At 41.5% G+C, this 27913-nt stretch overlaps 1 protein-coding gene across 1 annotated transcript; it reads left to right on the top strand.

Annotated features, from left to right (window-relative positions):
* The first annotated feature begins 1655 nt into the window (after positions 1–1655).
* On the top strand, positions 1656–27913 carry ass1 (argininosuccinate synthase 1). The gene is made up of 15 exons (XM_084571862.1): positions 1656–1710; positions 3605–3736; positions 4785–4853; positions 5421–5609; positions 10154–10210; positions 10311–10385; positions 10977–11047; positions 11166–11196; positions 15906–15996; positions 18668–18752; positions 19512–19576; positions 22192–22323; positions 23921–24077; positions 27352–27417; positions 27509–27913. Exons 2-15 carry the CDS (start codon positions 3635–3637, stop codon positions 27555–27557), a joined length of 1239 nt encoding a protein of 412 aa, XP_084427988.1. The 5' UTR covers positions 1656–1710; positions 3605–3634; the 3' UTR covers positions 27558–27913.

The raw sequence follows: 27913 nt of genomic DNA on the forward strand, positions 1-27913 counted from the left end.
GCATTGCTCTTCTGAGAAACCTGGTCCTCACATTAATGTGGATGTTACTTTGATATCTACCACCACCTTTACATTACTGAAGACCAAGCACACTGCAATGGCAAGAGTTGTTCCTTGCACCTACAACAGGTATGTGAGCATCGGACCAAGCCACCGTGGTCTGTGGTACAGTTCAGGTGTTCTTGTGTCTATTGTAGGTGCTTTTAGCAGTGTTCAGCTAGTTTGTGCAGTTTAGATAACTGATTTAAAAAAAAGGCAAATCTTAATATACAGCTCTTTTTACTGGCCTGACCAATAAAAAGTACATCATTACCTAGTGATGTAAACAAAAGTGTTCACAAAAATCTGATCTGGAAATCTGATGAACACGAACCACTTCAGATCTGCATGAAAATCTTCATCATCCGAGCAAAAGTACAAAGCTTAGATTGAATTTTTGCCTTGAAGTAAGGCTTTGTTTATTAGACAAACAATTGGAGACCTGCATCTGCTGAGTTGTTTCCTGCTTGATAATAGAGTTCTTGCCATGATAATTGAATCTCCTTTAGTAATTTCCTCAATCAAATCGTGTAACATAAAGTCATTAGGAGCTGCCTCAACCTCAGAGACTACAGTAAGCCAGTCTATCTTCATGGCTCTTCAGTGTGAATTAGTATTAAGGTTTTCAGTATTACAACAATTTTTTCACATCTAGTGCTCAAGTTTTCCATTCATGTATAATCTGGAGGTGAATATATCCTTGTTAGGGGCAAATGTGAAAATAAAATGCTCACAATCTTTTGGAATGAACTTGGTTAATCAAACTTCATTTAAAATAAACACCATAAGGGGAGCCTTGATTAAAATATATACTCATTTGCCAAATCATTAGAAAAAAAATAGCCATTAGCCAAACATTAGCCAAATGTCAGCTGAGGGATGACATATCAGCAGAGGGATGTTGCCAAAACATCCCTCTTCATGACTGTCAGTATTAATGGGAACATAAACTTACTGTTTTTTAATTCAGCTGTATGATCACATTGGATGATGCAGTTTGTGCATTAAACAAGTGTTTGTGCTGTTTAGCAGACTGACTAAAATGGGGCGATCAAAATAATAGAAACACGTGTACAGTACAGTTCAGTAGTACTACAAACCACAACATCAACAACTCTCATAACCCAGTGAAGCTAAGATTAAGTGCAGGACTGTTACAGCACATTTGCAAATTATTTCACTAGTGTACCTAATGAACTGGCAGGTGAGTGTTAACACCTCACACTACCCTATCTTTAGCAAAGTTATGGCTTTCTTGCAGTATGCATGCTAAAAGTGATCATTCTGCATACTTTTATTTTGAAATTTTAGGATACCTTTATCCTAGAACTTGAAATGTACCATTTCCACTGTTGTACTGGTACTGCTACTTAAGTAAAGACTCTCAACGCTTCCTCAGTTTAGTATTGCTTCAGTAAACTGTGAGAAAACCAGACTGTAGAGTCCTGATTTAGCCTGTGTCCGCTCAGTGACACTGATATGCACGATGCGACTGTTGTGGGTGACGCAACCAGAGACTGTATGGTGTGACGCAACGTGATGTGATGAATGAGACCAGTGAACCAAACACCGTCTTCTTCTTCTTCTGCTGCTGCTCCTCACCGACAGATCCTCGGCACCTTTCACCGATCATTTCTCCCGTCGTCGGTTGAACAGAAAGCCGCCTGTTTCGTGAGTACAACCTCCCTTCGTGCCCTTGCGTTAAGGCACGAGGTTTTAAATGTCAGGCAGTCGCAGCGACCGCTTTGATTTTTCGCACGGGGGCAACCGACTGGTGGCTGCCGGCGAGTTGAAGTGGCATGTGTGGTACTGTGTTTTCTCTCAAACGATAAAGCTAACTTATGCTACACTATAATGCTATATAACTACTGCCATAGTACTTTACGTGGTATTCATTTATTTGAAGACAACATTTAACACGATTTGCAGATACCTGAACACTGCCTAAATGTCAAAAAAAAAAAATTAAAAAAAAATTGTGTATGTCTTGTTAATTAGTGTACATTTTATTAAGTTACTAGCTTGTCAACTTGTAGCTTAACGCGCGAGACAAACTGAAAGTATGCAACCGTTGGCCGTTGAAGTAAACATTTACTCCTGCGTCGACATTACACGACATATATGATTGCTTTTTTATTTTTAATTTAAATTTTTTTTGTTTTTTTTACTAACACAATGCCACCGCGTTAAATGAACTACTACAACTTTTGGAAGTTCATGGTGAAGTAACAAATATTGCTACGTCACTGGCTCAGTCAAAGTTTTTAACGGTTACGCTCTCGAGCCTCCAACGGTGAAGTGCACCGCGTATTTGGACATGCGGTACATAATATGCCTTTTGAGGACCATTTTAAAATCACAGCTTCTTAGAAAATAATAATAAAAGAAAAGTTGTTCGTGAAGAGTCTCAGTCATACAGGTCATGGTACAGTATATCTAAAATATAAGGCTAGAAAACATACATTATCAATTATCTTTGGAGCCAGAGACACCCTTTTCCCGTAACTCCCAAGGAGGCTGATTCACCCAAAATGTGAAGAAACCACCTGTGGAGGTGTCATCATCCTCTTGTGCTTTCAGCTAAAGTATTGGAACCAGTTTATCCTGCTACATTGGGATATTTAGTTACTGAAATGGGCATGTCCGTTAATTGCTGGCATGGTTTAAATTTGGGGCAGCTTTGGTATGCTGCTGTTGAACGGTGTTCCTGAATTTGTTAGGTTGTGTAACTTTCCCAAAATTGAATTGGTAACACATAAACAACCAAAACAGAGTGAGAAAGGTAATTTTTAACACTGTGTCTGGGCCTGGGAAGTATATTGCCATATTTGGTCAAAACCATTTTGATATTGGAAAAATTGGGATTTGTTATGTGTCCGTCGTTTTTATTTTTATTCTGTTACTATTGTCTTTCATAACGTGTAGTTATGATCATAGGTCTTCACCCCACACGAACCCATAATAGTTTCTTTTAAAAGTCTGCAGCGGCAGCAGGTACAACTTGTCATCAGTGCTGCAGCAGATACAGTCCAATGTGCTCGAGGGGATTCAGAGTAGTGTTGCTGAAGCTATTACTAAAGCATCAGTCCCTTTTGCATCCATATGCAACTGAAATGCAATTAATTACTGGAGCTCAACAGTGCAAGAGCTGTTTTTTTTTTAATGTGCGAGATTTATAGTGATTTATAGCTAATTTTATAGAAATCTCTTGGCAGAGTAGCAGACATTACTGTAAGATGTCAGTACACTTTCATTTGTACCCATAATGCCTTCTGCACTATGTCTGAAAATACAGGTATTGCCAGTTTGGTAGGCTCCTTTCATCTGTTTATTTTGTACGTTCTCCTAATTAATTTGTGGTTTTATGTCTTTATTGTGCATGTATGTCCCATAACATTTTTGGGTGAAGCAGAAAAGATTTTGTTTAGTTTACATTGAGATCTACGAATAAATATACAGTGTTCACCATACCAACAAAAACAGTTTTAATAAGCAAGAACTTGCTTGTTAAAAATTGACCAGCAAGAAGGTAGGATGTAATTGACTCTCTGCTGTTGCTTCACAGCTTGTCCATCTGTTGAGACCGATCATCATCATGTCTAAAGGTACAGTGGTTTTGGCCTACAGCGGTGGACTGGACACATCCTGTATTATGGTGTGGCTCAAGGAGCAGGGCTATGACGTCATCGCATACTTGGTAAGGATTTGAGACAAGTGTGAGCATGACAGGTGGCTTAATCTGTCTTTTTCAACAGCTGCTTTTGAATGTCGCGCATTAGACGTTATACAGTTTGCAGTTTTCAGACAGCCTATGCAATTTGTCATATATCTATTGTTCTCTATAAGCTCTCCTAAAAAAATCTCCCAACCAAAGGTTTTGGCTTCATAATGGCAGCCCAAATCTATCTGGATTTACTGGGGCAACTCGGAACTGCACAGCAGGCAGATTTTCTCGTTGTCTAACTTCATTCAATGGTTTTGTGGATCTGTGTGTGGGGGATGGGTGACCGGCGACAGTGCACTGGTGTGGCGCACGAGGGGCAACCCTCCAAAAGTTTTAGGTTTTGGCTGTCCGGGGGAGTAAAAGACTGATTCAGTACATGATCCGGTGCAGTGTTTCATTTTAATGGTGCACTTATACAAATTTGCTACAGAACACAGCACCACGGAGTAGGCAGAAAGAAATTGACGAGGCTTTTACTGTGTAAGTGCAATACACAAATGGTGCAACGCATTGGTTCTGTTTGGTGTCTTTTAACAGAAAGGACAGTTTTAATGTTCATATTAATATTTTACGCTTTGTATTTTAAATTGCAGATTTGAATATTACTCTTCTACAACATACTGTGAATGATGATGAAAAAAAAAGCACAGAGTAAAGTTATCAAGCACCAGAATATCATATACTACATATATGTTCTGCTCCGTTTACTAGATGAGATTTCAAGAAAAATGTTTCCCTGCTCGGCTCAGGAAATCCGACAATCTTTTCATGCCCTCAAGTGGTATTCATGTTTGGTTTTTACCTGTGATGAGCTTGTTACTTCCCCCCAACAGATGTGATCTGAATTACAAGATGGTGGATTTTCAGAAGAAGCGCTTGCACAGGCATGTGCCTGTGTGTGTCTGCATTTAATTTCACAGAAGCCTTTAAACCAACGCAACTGCACACTTGACTTTTCATAGTGTTTCTGCTGAAAATGTTAAATTGCTTCGCTTTGATGTGTGATTGAATGTCATTCTAGGCCAATATTGGACAAGACGAAGACTTTGAAGCCGCCCGTGAAAAGGCGCAAAGCCTCGGTGCAAAGAAGGTGAGGGACAATGAAATATGATGCTGCTTTGGATGAAATCTTAATATCAGACCAAAGCAGCTACAGTCCATTCTGCTGGATGATACTAAATTATTTCTTTAATCATTTTTGACTTTTACTTGTCTTTGGACTTTGGTTTCCCAGAAACATGGACATTACATCCATGTTTCTGGGAAACCAAAGTCTGAAACCAAGTTTTCAGATTGCTGTCTGTCAAATCTCAGACATAAGAGGAAGAAAATGTTCCTTAATGTTCCTGATGTCTTTATATTTCTAGTTTTTTTTTCTCTATATGTTTTTCAGAGCATTGTTATTTTGTATATATTTTTCAAATTTGTATTGTGTCTTTTTGGTAACTCTTTTTTAACCACGTCGAAGTCGTCATTGTCTTCTGTATAAATATTTGCCAAATTCCGTGCTACTGCGACAAGGAAATTTCCCATATGTGGGATTAATAAACATGTCTTATCTTATCTTATCTTGTCTTATATACGACTGTGAAGCTCTGTCAAAAAGGCTGATTTCTAGTGTCAAAGTGTCCCGTTGTCTGCCTGTGTTCTTGTATAGGTTTACATTGAAGATCTGCGTTCCGAGTTCGTGGAGGACTTCATCTGGCCTGCAGTTCAGGCCAATGCTGTCTATGAAGACCGGTACCTGTTGGGCACTTCAATAGCTCGGCCCTGCATTGCCCGTCGTCAGGTCGAGATTGCACGCAAGGAGAGTGCACAGTTTGTCTCCCATGGTGCCACTGGAAAGGTAAATCACAAACAAGACGACAGAACTACACCGATCAGACACAACAATATGACAGGAGAACTGAATAACATTGACCATCGTGTGACAATACAATGTTCTGCTGGGAAACTTTTGGACCTGGCATTTGTGTGGATGCCACTTAGACATGTACCTCCAACCTAGACCAGACCAGGCACCCCCACCCCAGCAGGATGCAGCCTAAAACAGGCAGACATACAAAAACGGTTTAGGAACAACTAAAAAAACATGAACAACGATTCAAAACTTTACAGTTGGCAAAAGAAAAAGGGGGATGGGGCCTTCCTTCTTTCAGAGATTATTACTGGGCAGCACAATTAAGAACTATGATGTGCTGGTGTAACCCCGCATATGATGCTCAGTGGAAAAGTATCGAAGTGGCATTGACCACCAGTCCCATACAAGCAATTATAGCCGACGGTAGCCTGCAAGACTTTATAAAAAATATGGAAAACCCATGGGTCAAGCAGACTCTTACTATCTGGAGAACAGTAATAACAGAATACAAATTAGAGGACGACATAGCAGTTCTCAAGTGGTGTGCATATGATACACAATTTGCTCTGAATAAATTAGACATTAGATTCAAAAATTGGACATACAAAGGAATAAGGAATATGTACGATAATGAAGGGAGGTGCACTACTTAGCTTTGAAAAGATTAAAGAGCAATATTCACTAGAAGCGCAGGATTTTTAGCGTTACCTACAAATGAGACATTTTGTCAGTGACAAGATAAAATGTGTAACAGAATCAAGCAAACAGTTGTTAGACCTTTTTAAAAGGGCATATAGTTCAAACAAAGATAGAGGCATTATCTCGGGTATATATAAAGGGCTTATAAATATGAAAACACAATCGACCCTATATGTTAAAACAAAATGGGAAATGGAGGGAGGAATGGATATAACGGAGGAAGAATGGACAAAAATATGGACATATCAATGGCAATGTAGCAGCTCACAGAGCTGGAGGGAGTTTGGCTGGAAAAGCTTGATTAGATATTTTATCACGCCTTACCAAAAATCTCACTATGAAGGGAACCCCCCGACTTGCTGGAGAAATTGTGGGAATACAAATGCAAATCATTATCATATTTTTTGGGACTGCAATGTTATTGAAAGTTATTGGAAGGGAATACATAACTCGATACAAGACATTTTTGGAAGCCACCTGCCTTTAGAAAGTAAAATATTGTACCCGAAGGATGGCCTAAGAGAGACAAATATCCATTTAGTATCCTGTTAGTGGCGAGCAAAAAGTCCCTCACGAAAAAATGGCTATCACAGGAGAGCCCAACTTTGGACATGTGGACCGACATCATAATGGACATTTACAGGATGGAGAGAATAACAGCTGAGGTGAATTACAAGAGGGACTTGTTAGTTTCACGCTGGAGGAAATGGATGAATTATTAAATACCACGCAGACCGGACTTTGACCTTATAAACTTTAGATAATACACCCAGTATGCATCTACTCCCTATATGTTAATGTTCTTAATGTTTTTTCTTGTTTGTTTGTTTGCTTTTTTGTGTGTGCGCTTCAGAAAACAGAAAAGTACATTCAGGCAGAAATATAACAACTGATAATGGAAATAGATATATATGATGTATTCGTTACTGAATGACAATAAAAAGTAAATTAAAAAAAAAAACATGAACAACAGCACAAGGTGTTGAGCTGGCCTCCAAATTCAAATTTCAAGTACCTGTTTGATGCACTGGAACAAGCCTTATCCACAGAAGCTCCTCCCCTCAACCTATATGACCCAAACTAACATCACTCTGAACACAAACTAGTGAACTACGTCCCCAGTCTAAACATTAGAAAGTAGGCCATACGTGCAGGGTTGAATATTAACCTTTGTTAATCACATCGCAAGAGCAAGTTAGAAATCCACCCTCCCTGAAGCCGTCTGTGTCCTCAGATGGCTTCTAATTTTCTTCTTTTAAGTCGTCTTTCCTGCGAGTCTGAAACAGATGTTGCCATTTCTATTGGCTGCATTTTACACCATGCATGAATCACCAGCTAAATGAAATGAATCCCACCTCGTCAAATTATAGTGTGAATATGTTTTTGCACTGCCAGATGCCTGTCTGGAAAGCATGAGAGGGCACGAGTTATAAAAGCTAATTTAATTCAGGCTGTAATTTCATCGCATTTTATGTGATCAAAAAGATAGAACGTGTGATTTGTTGGTCTATGATATGTTCGCTGTGTGTTTTGTCTTATCTAGTGACAAAACACAGTGGGGTCTGTGTACAGTTCATGTGCAGAATTGATCTCTTTAGTCACAATTCTTTAGCTTAATCAATCAGAATAACTTTTATTAATCTAAATGTCAATGTTCCGCTAGTTGGACAAACGTTGCTCATAGTTTAAATGTGCAGTGGGTATATGGGAGTAGTGTAAATTTGACATCAGCAAATGTTGATATGTAACAACTGCTTATGTTTGTTTATTAATCAACAGGAGAACATTAACAATAATTAATCAGTGTTTGTGAACCTGAGGTCTGTTAGTACGATTTACAGCACGACAAAAGGTTATTTATATGTACCTACAGGACTTCCTCATGGAGTAGTTGTCAATAGCAACTGTCAATAACAGCTGTCATCATCGTGATGTCACAACCTGAGACAAAACATCTCAGACATATATCAGAATTATATTAACTACCTAAAATGACACAAACCTGCTTCGAAAAAAATAATTATTTGCTGTGTACTTCAGTTTTTAAGTTTGGTCGGATTCCCATCCACTGGCCGTGGGACTATATGACTATATGACCTATTCTGCAGTCAGCCACTGGGGGAGTTCGACATGCTTTGGCTTCACTTTTGAGAAGCTGTCATGGCGTCCACTTTTTTTTTTACAGTCTATGGTGTCCGCCTGGTAATTTTAAGTCCAGTATTCACTCTCTTCTAGCTCTGATTTTGGTCTCCATCAACCCCTGGGAAATATTGGCTCATCTATTTGTCATTAACTGTGTCGGTCTGGGGCGGCACAGTGGAGAGGTGGTTAGCACTGATGCCTCACAGCAAGAAGGTCACCGGTTTGAATCCATGGGCTGGCTGGCCCTTCTGTGTGGAGTTTGCATGTTCTCCCTGTGTCTGCGTTGGTTCTCTCCGGGTACTCTGGCTTCCTCCCACCATCCAAAGACATGCTCATTAGGTTAATTGGTGATTCTAAATTGTCTGTAGGTGTGAGTGTGAGTGGTTGTCTGTTTTATTTGACTGATGTCCTTAACAGGACCAAACGGGTATAGAAGATGAATGAATGAATGTGTCCGTATAAATAAAAATAAAAATCAAGTTGCACGTTGGACGGCTTAATAAAGAGATTAACTCATTAAGAAGTAAAGGTAACCTGCAGATACATGGTAACAATGTTGTGTAGATAACTGACCTGTTTCAAAACATGGTTATCACTTGGACATTTGATGCATGTAATGGGAAATATCATGACTGATTTATTTATGTATTTAGCATTCAGTTGAATTTAATCAAATGCATTGTGAATACATTTAATATATGTAATATATTGATATATAAATGATTTCTATAATGTCCAAATTATTATTATTCTGTACCATTTAAAGATTGTTTTATTATTCCCACTTCAAATTACATCCTCATTTGTCTTTGTTAGTTAAAGTGCAGTGTCCATATTTGACCTGTAGATGGAGACAAACACCACATTATATAGTTAGAGCACAAATTTGGGATTAGTTGTAAATTTTGGTTGTTTGTTGTTATGAGTGTGTTACGACCCCGTGCTACAGGGGATGAGGAGAGTAACAAAAGATAATGTTCCCAGGATTGATCACTGAAAGATAAGACGAAGAGACAGGATTCTGGGCAAACAAAAATAAGGCTTTTATTTGAAAATGGCAAAATCAGGGTGAATCCAAAACCGCTGGCCTACAAAAGGAACTGCACGGTTAAACAAACTGAAAACGCTGGCCTTCCACAGGAACCAGGACGGTTGAATAAACTGAAAACACTACAAAAGCACAATGCTAACACTTTAGCGCACACCACACACACCTTTCCACTGAAGGGTAGTCAAAAAAACAACAGGCTCAACCTCACCACCGCAGCCATGCCGCATTGTGTACCAACCGACCAGAGTGTGTCCCAACCGACCAACTCTGGCTGCTGATTAGGGGATTGGAAACTACTGTGAGCGGGGGAGTGGCATCCATCTAGAGAGAGAGAGAGAACAGCACCGCAGCAACACACACACAAATTAAAGAAATCGGCCCACAGGCTTTAACGGAGCAGAATTAAGAAAATGTGCTCCCAAGCTATTTTATTTGTTTTGATGGTCATAATGAAGAAATCATCATTGGACTTAAGTACATTATGCATGAGGTTTTATTTTCTAACCCTTTATTTTCTAACCCTTAAGCCAGATTAACCGAGAAAATATGAATCAATAATGAACCCGTACTGTGGTCTACTTTCAGATAATGTTATTGTTTAAACTATTAAACTGTACACATGGTTTGTACTTTTCAGGGAAATGACCAGATACGGTTTGAGCTGACATGCTATGCCCTCTACCCTGAGGTCAAGGTGAGTTGGCTGTTTCATATACAAGGTAGAAGCCTGTGCTGTGAAATAATGTCGCCGCAGCAGGAAAGATTTTCTCACTTTCTCTGCCTGTGTTGCTCAGATCATTGCACCATGGAGGATCCCTGAGTTTTACAACCGCTTCCGGGGAAGAACAGACCTGATGGAATATGCGCAGGTAACAACATCACTCAAAATATATGGGCAAATACGCATTCAGCATTTGGACAATAAAATAACATCTCCATCAAAGCTGTTTACCTACCTGATAATAACATTTTTGAACCAACATTTAATTTAATTTGAAAATTTGACTTACCTGAGTATTTAGAAAGGCACTGGTTACATAAGTCACAAACTATTAACTACCTATTTGCATAGGTATTTGTCTAATATTTAATACAATACAATTCAAATAATAATGATATTTAATTCCACACAAAACCTCACACACATTCCCTGGTTGTTTGCCCGATGTCTTATTCAGTGGTAGTTCTGACCAGTTTTTCCCACTAGAGGGGGGTCATGATGTTTTCATCAACGCCTCTCTTTTGACAGCTTGTGGAGTGCTTGTGAAATCACTCAATGTTAAAACACTGAATTGACTTTTTCTTTAAACATACCAAAATGTCTTTCTTTGTTGATCCTTTTTATTCAAACCTTTCTTTATCGACAAGGATACGTTCTGATTTAAAGCCCGTTTTGTGATCTTAAGTTGAAGCTCTTGTTCAGTTTGTGACATTAGACTGCTTTCATTGTCAAACTTCAGAAACATAACATCCCAGTGCCTGTCACTCCTCGTGCCCCATGGAGCATGGACGCCAATCTCATGCACATAAGGTGGGTAGGGTGTGGTGTGATGAGCCTTGTTTAGCTTTTATTTCAGAATCGTAATTTTACAGTCACTAATATGTAAACAAATCGAAATCTCTTATTTTATTTTTTATTTTTTTTATAGCTACGAGTCCGGCATCCTAGAGAATCCGAAGGTGAGTTCCCAATGTTGCGATAGAGCGTCCTACTTCTAATCATTCCTTCGTCGTTGACCCTTCATCCTCATATTTTGATCCAGTGTCAAGTATGTATATGTGCACACTGAGTCTGTGCACTGGTTACAGAGAAAGCCACTTGACAATTCACCTGTAAAGAAACAAATGCACGTCTGGTGTAATCTGGTGCTGGAGTGAATAGAACAGAAACAAGTTTACACCAGACCTTTGGTGCATTCTACTTTTGACTACAGTAAATAATCTCCTTTTACTCAGCTTGAGTGCATTCTGTGTATTCATCACACACTTTCGAGTGACACAGCGGTAAGCATACTCATCTTTCTGTTGACCCATGCCTGCACCACCCGACACAAACACAACTCACTCTCTCACAGTGCCAGGGTGAGACAGAGTTTGATCTCTGCTGGGGTCGGAGGTCAACGCAGTACATACAGGTTGCCCCCAGTGACCCTCAAAGCTCCCATCCCTTGGTGGCTCTGTCTGTGTCTCTGTCTCTACTCACCCCGGGTCCTCGCCGGGCCCTGGGAAGAGCCTGGGACACACAGACACTGACTTGTCGTCAGCAACGCTTCGACTAATTCCCGATTTCATGGGAGCCTGGGAGGGGGAAGGGTTAGGGCGTTGCGCCCAGCTGGGGCCTCCTGAGTTCCAGCCCCAACTCCTCGGGACCTCATTGTTCCACTGGTTGCGCCGCCGCAGGCTGCGACGTGGGAGGGGAGCCATTTCATCGTGACACCGTGACACCAAAATGTCACCAGTAACAGTAAAGTACAAAGACAGTGCGCCAGACAGATGAGTCCCCAATGGACGGGGTGTCATATGGAGGCGCGGGGTCCCGCGCTGCTGAAGTAGAGATACAGGGGCAGAGCCACTGTAACTCATAGACGGCTATCTCTCACTCTCTTTCTCTGCCCCTTTCCCACCCCTCCACTGCCTCTTTAGTGGTCGTCCTGTGGAGAAATGTTTTGAAAAGAATGGGACGGACCAGCTCAATAGCATAGCGATGTATGATGATAGTATTGTGTAACTGATTTCATTCACGGGTTTTGTGTTGGACCATTTACTCCAATATTGAATCGATTAATGGCATTAAATACAATGACATATTTATGGTGCAGAGGTCTAAAGAGGTAAAAGGATTTGAATACATTACCCCAAGCACAAAATTATATTTTAAACTTCAAAAGGGCAGTAGAAGTTTAGATTTTTTTTTTTCTTTTCAGTGCCGCCACAACTCCCTGTAGCCACTGGCCATATGGCAGTATGTTTGTCAATTAAGGTGAGGTTAAACAAATATTCGCCCCAATGACAATGCTACTTAAAACTGGAAATGAACACAAATGCAAATTAAATAACCAATAAAGTAACAACAGTAAGTTTTTCCCCCCAAAATGCTTTAACCAAGATGTCAGATTCAGATCTACCTAGAAGGTCATCTGAAAGAGGTCATCTTGTTCTAAGGATCTCCTCTGTGTATCAGCCTCTCTCTCTCCTCCAGTTACAGCCCTAAAGGCTGAGGCCGGACCTCGCCTATTCAGACGCCCCGACTCCCCCCCACCTGTGATACAATGGTCCCTCTCTGCTCAACGCCGTCAGATTAGGAAATGTCCAAATGGTCGCTCATATGTTCTCCTATAGATAAGAGTCCACAGAGTTCAGGTTACTCTGTGATTAACACTGTATCCTTCCTGATAACCCTAAACAATGTTGCCCATACCACAATAGCCTGGAGACCTTTTTATTTACTCATCTCCATCTGGCAACGTTAACCTATGTGAAGACATGCACTCAGGGCAGCTTAATAAATTAAATTGTGTTCCTTCACTAGATTCAGTTTTTGTATGAAAACATAAGTCAGTGATTAAGAAATTTTTCTGTACTATTCATTATGAGATATTACAGATCGTAAAGTCTTTCTCTTTAGCAGTTCCACTTTTTGTTTTCACTGTTTCATGCAGTAATAAATCTACAAGATGTTGATTTGTGATTTTTCAGGTTAAGTCTAACGATTAGACATGGTAGAGTTGGCATCAACTGATTTTTATTATTTTATGTTGTGGAATTCATGTGATTGATAAACAATCGTTGGATGCTCACACATCCTCCAGTTCCCTTCCCTCCACTCTCTTCGTCGCTCCACACATGAGCGGTCAGAGCCCACCCTGAGGCTGCCTGACACTCGTCCTGAGTCATTAAAACATCACCTCTGACTTAATCATAGCCTCTGTCAATGAGTTTCCTCGGGCCCACTTTGTTCTTTGATCAGGGAGCCGGTGGGCCACTGCTCACGTTGACCAGGGGTAAAGGACCGAAACGCCAAGCCTCCGCTCACACAGAGGAAATGAAACCTTGTTGTCTGCTGGTCGCACAGCTTGCTGGAAAGATGGATGGTCAGAAGACTGCCTGTAGGGGTAGGAAGTGGGCTTGTAGGTGTATGTATACATGTGAATGTGTGCTTTGAAGCAAAGAGGTCAGTGTTTGTCATGTGCCTTCGCTGCCCTCAGGTCTGATTGGCTTGACCTGTAATGCTTAGCAAACGCTCTCTGTGCCCATCTCAGCGTCATTGTGACTTTGCCTTGTCGGAGAGCGGCCTGTTGTCCTCATTAAATTCAGCTGAGTGTCTAACATTAACCAAAACATCCTGGGTGTTAAGAGTATAAATATCTTCTCAGAACATCACATGCTTATTGTTTTATTCTTGGCTCAATTTGCCATTTTTTTGCATTTTAAAGCGAAGGACAGTCTTGAAACGTGGTGATTTAAGCATCACTTCCAATCCAATGCGTCAAAGATGTTTCTACCTTCATCTTCTGTTCCATCTCTCTCTCTCAGTTTTCCGTTCTCCTCCTCCCCCTCTCAGTTCTGCCACCTCTGCCTCCTTTGGCCCTTTCGGCTCTGATTGAAAACCAATGAGGCAACTAATAAGTGGAAAGATAGAAATTTACTTGCTTTAAGTTCATGCGTCAGCCTTCTCCTTTGCTGCATGGGTCACGTTTAGCACAACAATATCGCCGAGGCAAAGACTGCCAAAGGAGCTGCTCTGTGCTACATGATGGTGCGCTTCACGCCCCATTTCCCACCAATACCCTCTGCCCCCCGCCTTCTCTATCTCTACCTTTTCCTCTCTTTCAGGGCCACGGCTTTGGGACAGGTCCACCTGCAGGGGGTTTGAATTGAAATGCATTGATCTCTCGCTCACTGGAAACAACCCAATTCTCTTGTGTTTTTTTTTTTTTGTTTTTTTTAAACTTTGTATCCAATAGTCTTTAACTTTGAGCTTTTATATTTTTTTCACAATGAAATTTTTAAATATTTTTGATTGTTCCTGTGGCCTTTATTTAAGCCACACATTGCCTATAATTTTGATTTGTCGGCAATGAAGACACTAAATTCATCCATCTATCGCTAGTTGTAAATTTAAAATAGACTTCTACAAAACTAGATTAAATATCAGAAAACCTAAAATTGGAGCTGCTCATTTACTTAATTTATAATGTGGTAACAGTTAAGTCAGTAACAAACTATTGTTTGAGCTAATGGCTTTTATGTGCCACAGTGTTTTATTTGAAGGATGAAAAAGACATCAAAAAATTTTCATTCCGTGTTTCCCCCCTCAAAGAGTAAGCATCAAAAGGCTTTTTAGGGGAGTCATTTTGTCCCTCTCCTGTTCGCTCTCATTTGGCATCTTTCAGGGCACTGAGGCAGAAAATAAAGGAGAGGGAGACGAGCGCCTTCCCGGTCAATTTTGGTGTTTAGTTAAAAGGAAGGAAAGTGATTGCGCTGCTCGTTTTCTCCTCACTGACAGGCGGCGAGCGGATGCCGATTAGTTATTGTATGATGATTTAGAGTCTGGTAAAGCTTTCCATTTAAATGCACCCAGTAGTTATTTTGCATAGTCCCCCTGCAATTTGCCTCAGCTCAGGAGACATTGGCCATCGTCTTGTCCTAATGCTGTGTAATTGTTGGAGGGGCACATCGCTGGGCGGACGCGTCCGACCGCCACGCTCCTTTAGGTCCCTACCATGACTTACTGAAATCGCTCCCCGCTCCCACCAGCTGGAAAAAAACGACAAATGTCTGTCACCCTGGACAACTTCAGTGGATTTAGGCTTTCTTGTGTGATGCCCATTTAGGAAAATTCACCATTTGAAAATAAATCAGAAGAGAAACATCATTCAGGAAATCTGAGATATTAGATGAGGTGAAGGCGGACAAAGAACTGGACAGACATACAAGAGTTGTTCTCACAGAAAGGTAGCTTATTAGTGGCGACTTACGATTGTTGAAATGGGTTCTGTCATAGCATCAGGTGACTTTTTTGACTCCTCAAGTGTTCGCTATTCTTCAGGATGCCAGTCATTTCTTTCTTTTGCCCTTTCTCGTTGGTGTCCAGCTCTTCCCAGCCTTCCCCTGTGGTGAAGGGCAGCTTTGGGAAATGAAACCAAATAGAGGAGAAAAATGGAGCATTGATTTTTTTATTTTTTTGTCTTCACCAAACTCCTGATGTTGTTTTCAGGTTTCTTCTCTTTCACGCATCATTCACTCTGTTCTTCTGCGACGTCTTGTCCTTTATCACCTCGCACAATAGTCAATAGTGCTGTTCTTTGATGAGGTCTCAGAAGGTCCTAGTCATTCATCAAGGGGAATAAAGTAAAGAGAGAGTGAGTGTGATTTCGTGTGTTTTTCAGAGCCATGCTCCTGCTGACCTGTACCTGATGACCAAGAACCCAGAAGATTCTCCCAGTGTCCCAGATGTGCTGGAGATCGAGTTCAAAAATGGTTTGTGTGCTCACAACATGCGTCACTTGTTGATCTAATCCAAAACCAAATATGTATATATCACAGATATAAATATGTGATGCAAGTTCAGAACTGTCACAATTTTGCATTTGTAAAATTTTAAGGAGGGGATGTTGAAAGAAACAACCACTAAATCTCTGGGTGTATAGCTTCTGAAATATGTACCAACCAAACTTTGATGCATTTTGTAGTATATCATGAAGACACACTTGACAGTTGGCACTTCTGAGCTTCCTGGATGTACTTTACGACCATTTCTGACCACCCAGGCTTATCCCTAACCCCTCACAGCATTTCTTGGTCCAAAGCTGCCATGTTTGGCCTGGGGGCACTCACACACACACACACACACAGGCCGGAAGCATTAACTCCAGCTAATACACCGAGCCCTGAGGGGCCAGAGAAATGCTCATTAGATATATTGCCACAAGGGCCAGGCTGAATAGTAGAAAGTGTCACATGTTTGTGCAGAGAGTAAATGGCAGGACACATGTTGGCCTGAGGCAAACGGCACAGATGTCCCTTCAGCCCTGCACACAAGTGGAAGTACAAGAACATCAATCGGCTGAGAGACAGTAGCTCCTCTGATTGCATGAGGTCGATGGGCAGCTTTATGAGCTCTAATTGTAATTTAAGGAGAGTTCAAAAGTTTGACAGGTTATTTGTTATCACTAAAGCTCCCAAAAAGTATTTCTTAAAAGTGCACAGTTAAAAATGGCATTCCCTATTGAATATGGATCGGTGCTCAGATCTCACTTTACCAGTTCCCTGAAGAAAATGTTTAACTATGAAACAAGGAGGTTGATCAATTCAGTTGCGGATGAGATATGCTTTTGTAAAACGGTGATGCACCAGTAAAGCTCTGGTTTTCGCGGGTTCTTTGCAGGCCTGCGCTCCGTTTTCACACATATTCTCTGTGCTTTTATTGAGCACCCTATGACAAAAGCTGTTTTAGTTGTCCACACAAAGGCCCAAACCTACTCCTCCCTCTGAGCACAAGATCAGCACAAGAATGTTTCATTTCATTCCCCCTCCCACCTTTTCATCCCTGCCTTTCTCACCAAAGTTTTCTCACTGATTAAAAAAGAATATTAAACGACAGGAACCTTTTCCCCCGTCAAACGCTCTGTTCCCTATTCCTCTTGCCCCCTTTTTAAGAGAAAAAAAAAAAATCATCCCTCCCTCCTTTCATGCCAAAGAAGAGAGGAGGAAAAAGAGACAGAGAGGAAAAATGTAAAGCAGTAATTTTTCCTACAACTGTGTCTGCACTCCCATTGTCTGCACTGTTAGGCTGCAAAAAACTGAAGAAAAGGATCATGAGTAGAAAAAGACCCCTCAGAGAATGATAGAACATGGACAGAGCGAAGAAAAACAGAGCGCAGGCACGAAAGGCCAGCCCCTACACTCCCACGTTCAGACACTCACTTAATTTATTTGAACTTTTAATCTAATTATTGGATATCTGGGGGCTGGGCGGTGGGGGTTAAGAATGCACCATCAATACTGCCCTCTCCTGCGCCGGGAGGTACTTCTTCTCCTTCCATGGGAGCCACCGTGATTCCCGCGATATGAGAATGGGCCATCAACAAAGCCCTTGTCTAAAAAAATTAGTCAAGTCCCTCACATGCCATTCCTGCGAAGGCTTTGTAAACGCTGGCTGAAAGGCGGCCACAAGTGCTGCTCTTCTCTTCAAAGCTGCTTGACAGACAACTGCAAGCATGCTAACGTATGTGCAAAACCGATCGCTGGATTGGCGGAGAGTCAGTGCAGCAGATTTCTTTTCATTTCCTCCCCGTGTAGTTGTTACGTTCCCTTCTCACACACACACACTCCTTTTCAGCCATGTCTTTCACCTCTTGGCCTGTGCTGCTTACTGAAGGCCATGAATAAGCAGGTCTGTGACAGTGATTGATGTGTACTTGGTTTAAGTGGCTTTGGAGAGGAAGCGTGCGGAGGGAACGTGGGTGTCACTTAAAGGGAAAATGTGTTTGTTGGAAACGTGGTAAGAGTAATATGAGTGATGGATCTGCAGGTGTTTTTGTCTCCCGCCCATGCGCACGAACGCACACGCACTCAGCGGCACACAAAAAAAAATATCGGCACTAAAGAGAATATGGTAACAAAGCTGCGTGTGTAATTGAATTAGGTAAAGGCCTGCCCACAATTTCACAGCCTTCAAATGAGCAGAGCCTTTGAATTTATTAGCCCTTCTCACCATCTCCTTTTGTGGGTGTTTTTCACTTTTACCATTGATTTCGCTGACTGAGATAATGAGTTGTCTGCAGATTTTATCGACTCCGTGGTGTTTTGTTGTTGACAATTTGGTCAAACTTTTCAGGCAATGATTTTTGTCCAGATCTTGCTAAAAATCATTTGTGTTTTACTCTTTGAAAGAACAATGTCTGAATAGGAACTGTGGAGTAAGAAGTGTAATTTAATTGAATGACAACATGTTTTGCTCCAGTCACTGTTTCTTGTCTCACAATAATTTAAACAACGAGTTCTGTGATGGATTTAATTCAGGAAATGATTGTCACAACTTTCAAATTAACAAAATCAGCAACAATGCATTGCCGTTTCTTTTATATTTTGAATTCCCATACATAAAAGGCAGTTATGTGACTGGTTATTATGTCATTTGTTCCTCTAGGAGTTCCTGTCAAGGTGGTCAATTCGAAGGAAGGCAAATCAAAAGACATTCCTTTGGAAATCTACTCATACCTCAATGAGATCGGGTAAGAATTTCTTGTTCTAGTTTGAAAAACGCATTAATGAGTAAACTTGACTTGTGGTTGAGGTGTACCACCTCTGGAATGAGCTGCTGTCTCTCACTGGTACTCTGGTAAAATCTGTGCTGGTCACACGGATGCACAAATAAAAATGTTTGTTTAGCTATCCAACATATTTCAGTTTAATTTCAACTGTATCTGAGATCACAAAGGATCGCTTTATACTGAAACAGACAAGTTTGATGCAAATGATATTAAATGGGTTTGCTTAGTTGCTTTAAAAGTTAAATGGAAGAGAAACTTTTTATGTTTAAAAAGTACCTAAAGACTCACAACCTGACAATACAGGTAAATGCAATAAATTCTATTTGCTTTTTAAGACTTGTTCCATCATTGCTGCACTTTTGCTCTGAGTATTTTGTTTGTTCTTGTCAATAAATAAATAAAAAGTGGCAGCAGATGACACTGTGTCAGAAACCAAAGTGTTTGCTAGACAACTATTCGCAGCACAAAGTCTAACACACGTTTCCCACCACCAAGTCACTTTGCTCTGTCTCATTTTAATGAACTCTCACCTGTGCGTCTGCATGGGGCACCAAAAAGTGAATTTTAAGGTAAACTGTTGGGAGTCCTGCTTGCGCTGCTTGTTATTGAGCTACCACGAAAATAGTGCACTTAATCGTAAGGGCTCCTTATGTGAGCTAAACTACTTTGTGTTGAAATGAATGTGTGAGTGTGTCAAATGAACCCATCTTTGTCTCCTAGAGGAAAGCACGGAGTGGGTCGGATTGACATCGTAGAGAACCGTTTCATCGGCATGAAGTCCCGAGGTGAGCAATTATTAATTATTATGTTTGTTTTGAATGTCTGTGTTGTGACATTTTCTCTATTTGTGCCACATTATTCTGACAGGCTTCTTCACTTACTCAAACAATGATACGCACTGTAAATGCAGTGTGACGATTATATTTCCACTTACTCTGAAATACCTCTCAATATATTAATTTTTCCTCCGTTCAAAAGCCTTCCTTTCAGTATCCAGGGCTTTCATGCAATTTGCAGTTATTTTACATGAGTGCTTTAAGTGTCACACTCGCTGTTTTGCTGCCGTGAAAGTGGGCTGGGAGGCAAACACACTCTCCTCAAGAGAAATGTTTTCCTCCGGTTCACCTGGAAGTCGCTTCCATTTACTTATGCACGCATACAGAAAACACACACACTGTGCACGAGATAAAGGTGCACATGCTCCGATGGGTACACACAAATACGCAGTCCATCGCAAATCTGCACACGTAGTCACACGGGGATGTTTTTGTCTCTTTATCGTTGGCAACGACGGGCAACTTGAAAAGCTCCTTTGTTAGGTCTCTGTGTGTTACTGCAGCAAGGCAAGGCCAGTGAGGCGTCGTGGCCTTACATGGCACACTCGCACGGACACACACACTCCTTTTTTTCCCCCACGACACTATGTGCTATGATTGGCAAATTGACTGGCCAGCAGACTGTGGCTGTGGCACAACTTGGCAGGTAGAAATTGGAAAATGGGAAGCCCACTTTTCTCTCTCCTCGGCTGAACAAAAGATCAAAGCTGTTTCCTCCACGGAAGCAATAGGAAGAGGTGGAGCACAAGGTGCCCGAGTGGTTGAATAACTACCACAGAGTGGACACGTTGGTCTCCTCTGGAATGACAGTTGTGTTAGCACAATAGATGATGGGAGGGACAGAACGGGGACATGTCATACTTATTTGTGTTGGGTCATATTTATTTGTGCGGGGTCAGGTAGGCGGAGGGGATTTTAAATGGTTTGTCAAGGATGTTGTCGGTGCGCTACAAAACAATTCAACAGCTTGTGTGCCAAGACTAACATGTCCCACCTGTCACGGTGCTGTCAGACCTCGGACCTGTGCACCGGTGATGGCCTTAGTAGAGGCACATCTATCAAAAGCGGTCGGAAATGGCCTCATCTTTTGATGGTTGCATCATGTCAGACTGCTGTCACACTCCAAAATGGTGGCAATAAAATAGTTCTGAAAAGCATTCCTAATATATTTACTTGTTTATTTTTGCAGGTATTTAAAGAAATATCCCACCACTAACTATGAAACAGGCTTTCTTTCCGTCTTGATGTATTTATCCGTTTTTATTTACATGTAGTTGCCTGTTTATGCTGAATTAACAGTTTACCCAAAAGGTCAAAGGGGATCAGCTCAAGAAGAATGAATTCCTGTCCTGAGCCCCTGCAGGCCTGTAGCATGGTTAGCATACCTGTAGAAACTGAATAAAAGATTAAAACCTCTCTCTTTAAGCCTAAACTAAACTGCTACTGTTGGAGCTTAACCAGATAGCGTTTCATTGTTTTCTCCTCTCCGTTAAGCTAGTTCTCTTCTGGAGCACTTAAGCCAAGTTGTGTTGGAGGGCAGTTTTAACTTATCTATCTGATAGAGCCAGCGGAAATGTTCTTACGTGCCCTCTGTGGCCCTGGATCAACAAAATGCCACAAGCCGTTCGAGCTGCCGTGGAAACCTTTTGAGGTTTTAGACAATTAGCAGCGTCACTAAGCTCTGTATTTGCCCGACAGCGCAGAGTAAATGCTACTCCATTTTCAGATCAGGACCAATGCCGGAGTATTTGGGGTTGTAGAGATTTGAGCTCCGCTGCTCACCAGATTGGAAGAGATTAAATAACGTTCATCTGTCAAATCTCCGGGAAGAGTTTTGGCGTTTTAAGCACGTCTCGCGCATTGTGAAATTTGGCAGAGTGATTGTACAGTGATGTTCAAATCAAAAAAAAGTGTGACTATCGCTCAAACTGACCGATGATGCGAGGAACCACGTATTGGATGAGAAACTGCACTCACTGTTTCTCCAAATTTCAGCTCTTACAAGAATGGTTGTGGTTGACAAAGCTCCCTTTTTCTATTGTCAGATGTGTCTCGTAGCATTTCCCCTGCCCTCCTTTTGTTTTAGCTGACATTTAAGTGACAGCTTCATTTCTCCTGTCATCTACCTCATCTTTTCTCCCCCCCCACCCCTCCCTCCCTGTCCAGAGGGGGTAAATTGCAGGGTAGGCAGAGCCCTGGTCCAGACTCCAGGCTGGCAGGGGCCTCCTACCCTGTCATTTACCCAGGACAGACTCATCCACGTTTTGTGAGCACTGTGAAGGCCTGTCTGTCAGATGGCTGATGGCTAATAGAGCTGTTTGCTTGTACTTACTTCCGACGAACAGGGCATGTAGTTTATATGCCTATGAATGGCCTCTGAAGATGTGTTTTTGCCAGGTGTTGATTTTGGTCTCAAAATGGTTTCCGACTACATGAAATCATGAAAATAGTAAGATATCGTGTTGAAGATTTAAGATTCTTCTCCAGTCTCTTAAGTCCTGCTTAAAATACAGCTTGTGGAAATATTAACTTGTTTTGTTGATTTCATTTTTGGTGTTTATCAGGGATATATGAAACCCCAGGAGGCACAATTCTGCTGAATGCCCATTTAGACATCGAGACCTTCACCATGGACAAAGAGGTGCGGAGGATCAAACAGGGACTTGGTATCAAGTTCTCTGAGCTCGTCTACAATGGTAAGCGCCTAAAATGCATAATCTCAATTAGACCGTTTCTCTAACAGTTTATGTAAGAGAGAAGCAAACATGTGTATGTTTGGATGCGTGAGTGAGCTTCTCTTGGCTCAGGTGTCTTAATCCTCCCTTCTGCTCAGTCTCCAGTCCCCTGCACTTTCATCCACATAATAGGATCAGTGCCATTACAGACTGACGACTAGGCCGCTTCATTTATACCCTCCAGAGACAGGAAGGAAACACACACACACACGCATAAAGGTGCTACTTTAGAAGCAGGGCAGAGATTAAACCCATTGTGGATTTAAATCATTAATAACTCTGTAGATAACAGACGTCTGGTAGTGAGGCTTATGTTAACAATCCAGCGGTACGGTTTTTGTTTGCTGCTCTATTTACACAAACCGTTCTTCACGAGAGACGTTGCAGCAATTTGTGGTAGTCCAGTACCTGATAAAAGAAGTGCAAAGTAAACCGGAGTGAATCAAGTGAAACACCAAACATTTGCAACATCTCAAACGCACATATTTAAGTTGCTTTTTTGGTTTTTACGTCATTGTTCATTTTGAATAGAGTATATTTATCACTTTCACAGGAAAGATGGTCACATTTCTTTTATATTAGACCAAATAATTTTAGTGAACTGAGAATCAAAATGATATTCCTGTAATCTTACCAAACAACCACCTTAAAGAGAGACTGCCAGTGACAAGCAGGCCTGCGTGCAACTGTCATTTTCGGCACCTTGTGTCAATTCAGAAGGGAATTAAAGCAGGCTAAGATTGCGTCTTTGAAAATGGCCAGACATCGAGGTGGAGGTCAGCCGCTGATGAGGAGAGGACCCCTGCTGAGTGAGGCGTGCCTGACCTTTGAACATATAGACACATCCCTCTCCCATCTGTCTCAGAGACTGATGGTCCAGGTCAGAGTAGGAAGGGGCGCATGAACTTCACCTGGAATAGAAATGAGACCAAAGCACAGACCGAGACGCATCTTATAAAAGGGAGAACTGTGGGACCCAGGCAAATGGAGGACTTTGAAACCAAGAGCATCTTCATTGCTCAATTCTGTGTATTATATTTGCAGCTGTCCTGTTAATAATATTTATAATAAGAAAGGTTTAATGCACTTTAGATGTTTAAATTCTGTAGGCGTCATTTCCATTCGCCTGCAGAACAACCTCAAGCATAAAGCTGGTTTCATAAGCTGCCATCATCAGCGAAAAGTCGAACCGGGAGTACCGAGGCGTAATATCAGCATCAGTCTGAGATTACATGCAGATAATGGAGACAACTGAGCCAAGACAGAAGAATAGGGGAAAGATATTCCAGATGCTTGGTGGTTCTTATCAGTCAGGCATGTAGAAAAACTATACTTACTTGTGTAAGTATACTTACACAAAATTAGATTTAATATAGCTTTTTAACTTAAAAAGAAACTGTTCAGTTTTCTTGCAGTTACGTATATAAATAGGAGATATGTACCCAAAACTAGCACTTATTTATACGCCATATATGCAGTTCTGTTTTTGTCTCATCTCTGTATTTAACTTAAAAACTTCTCTTTAAACAAACCTCTCCTGGCATACTTTTCATTACAGGTTTCTGGTACAGTCCTGAGTGTGACTTTGTGCGTCACTGCATAGCCAAGTCCCAGGAGAATGTGGAAGGCAAAGTACAGCTCTCCGTCTTCAAGGGTCAGGTCTACATCCTGGGACGAGAGTCACCCAAGTCCCTGTACAATGAGGAGCTGGTCAGGTAAGCAGGGGCCAGAATAAAAGTGCGTGTGAGTGTGTGTGGTTGTATAACAGACGCAGCCGTGTGTCAGTGGATCAAAGCGCGTGCTTGTTCTGACCGGACAGCTGTGTGTGGCTGCTCTGGGCGTAGTGCAGCTATTCCACATGTGCACCAGTCGGCCTGTCGTTAGGCCAGCTTGCCCGAGTTCCCCGATGACCTCCACATCAGCACACTAAACCGACCCTGCCTCACAAAGACATCAGAGAAGTGTCAAACTCGGTTCCTGCAGGGCAGCCCCCAACCCCAACCCGACCACCGCACCCCCATGGCCTCTTAGCTGCGGTAACAGTGGGTTTGTTCAGGAGGCTGACCCCTGATGCCCTGTGGGCAGGCTCAGCACTGACCAAAGTAAAAACCCCTCCATATGGCTCTCCATCTCCACTTCAGTCACACACACTCCAGTTGTACCCTAGAGTCAGAGAGTTAATGGTGTTTTCAGCCAGAGGAGAGAGGTGATTTCACTGGGCTTTTAAGAGGAAAGTACCAGGGTGTCATGCTAGTTAAGCGGGTCAAAAAGAGGGAGACAAAAAAACATGCCTCACACAGTCAGCCATTCAGTTCCTTGGACTATGTTGGCAAGCGAAAAATCCAGTTAAAAATCAATGCGACAAGTGTATGTTTTATTCTGTGAGAGAGAAAGAGCTAAAGAGAGATGATACTGTACTCAGACCACATTCAGTTCAGCTCAGTTTTAAACCCAGAATATTGTTTTTTTGTTCTGTTTTCAGTTACATTTAGAGTCGCCCTCTAAATAAATCACATCTCTGAAGCCTTTCAACCAGCCAGTGGCTGAAAGAAAACTTTCACTCATGGAGGATCATGTTCTGATTTCAACACTTCGTTTTGTCGAGACATTTCTTAGCTGGGAGGACACATCTGTGTGGCAGAGTGTTGTGTTGCAGAATCAAAAAGTCCTCGGGGCCACTGACAGATGGGCCCGGTAGTTCCTCATAAAGGGACTCATTAGAAACATCCCAGAAAAAAAACACGTCTCAGATTCATTCACACACTGACACACAACTCTATTCTATTCCCACAGTTGGCAAATATAAACTCTCTTCTGTTATAGGCTCGTCGGTCAACGTATGCTGCGATTTTGTACATCACTGTACAAAACTTATTTTTTACTATTATATATTACATAGAAAAGCATTTAATTGTGACATTTCAGAAGCTCTAACCAACAAAAGTCTGGTACCTGAAAGCAAAAATGGTCAACAAAATATTTTTCAGATAGCAATGGATTAATTATCTGTGGATCAGTGGTTTAATCTCAATGCTTATACAGTCAGCTATGACTTGTTGACTGTTGTTCAGATACATTGATAAGACAGTGTTATATTAGTTGTAAGTGACATTTTAGGTGACAGGGTATTTATTTTTATGCAACTGTAACTGCAACACCATTTATTAACACTAAACATCCCTTTAATTTTTTTATATTTGAAAGCAATAGTTAGATGAGCACTTAAATTTCAGTTTTCTTTAGTGTATTTGATTCTTTGTTGCCCAACCAGAGGGCTCCTGCCCTTTGTCAAGTCCCAACTTCCTCTGTTACTGTTGCTAGGTTTGACAAACAGTGCATGGATCTGTTCCCCTGAAAACGCGTACAGACAACAAGTGTGTGTACAGTGGAAGAAGTGACATACACGTATGTGAAAAGACTACAAGTTCTTTGTCTGCCAACATTAGCAACAATGCTAACGTTAGCTGTCTCACCTCCACTTCACCCTAGACTTTATTACAACAAGTTTTCCACCTTTTTCTACGGGAACGGACCCCCGCGTGGCTGTTTATCTAACCTAGCAACAGTAACATAGGACTTAACAAAGGACAGGAGCCTCCTGGCTTGTGGCGGACTTATCAGAGGGCCAACAAAGGGTCAGTTTCCTAAGATTTTCCTACAAACAAAACTCAAATGCACATCAGTTCCTCATACTTCAACATATGCAAGACGACTACTTAACAATACATGTCAGTAGGTGGTATGGGCTTGTGGTATAAGTAGGCTAATGTATTGTTAAAATATAAAATATATATATATTTTTTTTTGTTGAAAGCTCTATTGTGGATTATCTTAACTTCAGCAGCGCCATTGACATATACGTGTACCTGACAGTGATACACCTGCAGGCAGCCGTCTTACACATTTATTGAAAACCTGCCACAATGGTGCGCACACACACACACACACACACACAGCAGATTAGGCATGAAACCCCCCGCTGACATCCTGTTGGCTCTCCACGGGCAACAGTAAACGGCGTCATTAACACAGTGGTAATACAGCCCGTCACCGCACCCGTCTGAGACAGAAATGTCACCCTCCTCGCTCTCGACTGGCTTCGCTCTCAATTAGACTGCAGGGTTTCTTGAAGGAACACACAATCACATGCTTGCAGACACACACACGCGCGCATAAAAGTGCCATATTCTTTGTAGCCACTCACTCATAATGGTGTTCAGGTGCCGGGTAGGGAGCCTTGTATTGAGAGTTGATGATTTAGTTGTCGGCCTTTCTTTTTATAGTGTTTATCCTATCATTTGTTGGCAATTTCCTCTTTTGCTAAGTGCTTTTGAAGAATGAGTGCAAGCTGTACATTGAGAGTTGGGGGTGTCACAGGGAGGAGAGGACTCGGTAAGGGAGTGTATTAAACACGGCAGGTAGAAACTGCTGTAATTACACAGCACACGGGCGCTCTTTGTGAGACGCACTAAGAAGAGATGTCCGTGCAAGAAGCAGCCCCGACAACACAAGACAGCAAGTTATAGATTTACTACTTTTTCCACAAGAAGTGGATAAACTGGAAGACAAACATCAGATTACAAAATCATCTCGACACTTAGCTCACAGTTGATATGATGGGATTGTATTTTAAATGGGCTTTGTCCGTCTTTTGTGTGTTTGCGTACACGACCGTGTTTTCATTCTCCTCTATTGATTCTGCGTCATTCGGGACAATCCGTGCTAAAGAAGAGCATTCAGAGGAAAATCGATGAGAGCGCTATTTCAAAAGAGCAGATTATCAATGATCCAGTTATTCCAGTAGTTGAAAAGGCTTTCTTGTGTTTACCGCAATGTCGGCAAACAATTAAATCAGTTTGTTCCCACAGTGTCCTGTAACTTTTCCCTTAAAGTCTCCGTTGTTCTTGAGCTCCATTTTCCTTCATATTCAAAGATCTGTGCCTGTTGGCTCACCTGCCTCTTTTGTTTTTTGACTTCTTTTCGCTGCAGCATGGACGTACAGGGCGACTACGACCCATGTGACGCCTCTGGATTCATCCGGATTAACGCAGTCAGGTTTGTGCCCCTTGAATGCTAAGAACATAAACATACAAAAGTGAATCCCACCTACTCTTACTCACCCATGTTATGTTTGTTTTCTGTACAGGTTAAGGGAGCACCACCGTTTGCAGGGTTTCCCCAGCACCAAGAAGTAACTGTTGCAGTGAACCACCTTCCTCTCTTACCTCCTTGGTCCGCTCTGTCTTCAACAGTAATAGGTTTAAAGATTTGAACCTCCATTGTAGTTTTGCCTTATTGTCTAGTCTGGTTAGTTGTATTTGCATCAGGGTACTTAACACAGCAAAGCACAGCAGACTCTTAATGTCAGCATTTCATAGGCGCTGCAAAGAACAACATTGATTATAATGACAAGAAAATTCAATCAGTTATAGAGAATCCTACAATATACGGTAGATGAATGCTTAATCATGTGTTTTGTAGTAGTGATTACATTCTTAGAATCAGCTCGTACAAATTGTTTGTATTAGAAATAAAAAGGAGTGAATTGTGT

Source organism: Chelon labrosus, assembly GCF_963514085.1.
Source record: "Chelon labrosus genome assembly, chromosome: 22".
NCBI lineage: Eukaryota > Metazoa > Chordata > Actinopteri > Mugiliformes > Mugilidae > Chelon > Chelon labrosus.

Bases quoted from the DNA above. Each gene is read 5' to 3' on its own strand.
- ass1 (XM_084571862.1), top strand. From the start codon at position 3,635: ATGTCTAAAGGTACAGTGGTTTTGGCCTACAGCGGTGGACTGGACACA. The intron at 19,577-22,191 runs GTGAGCAATTAT...GGTGTTTATCAG, and splicing joins CATCGGCATGAAGTCCCGAG to GGATATATGAAACCCCAGGA. The intron at 24,078-27,351 runs GTAAGCAGGGGC...TTTTCGCTGCAG, and splicing joins TACAATGAGGAGCTGGTCAG to CATGGACGTACAGGGCGACT.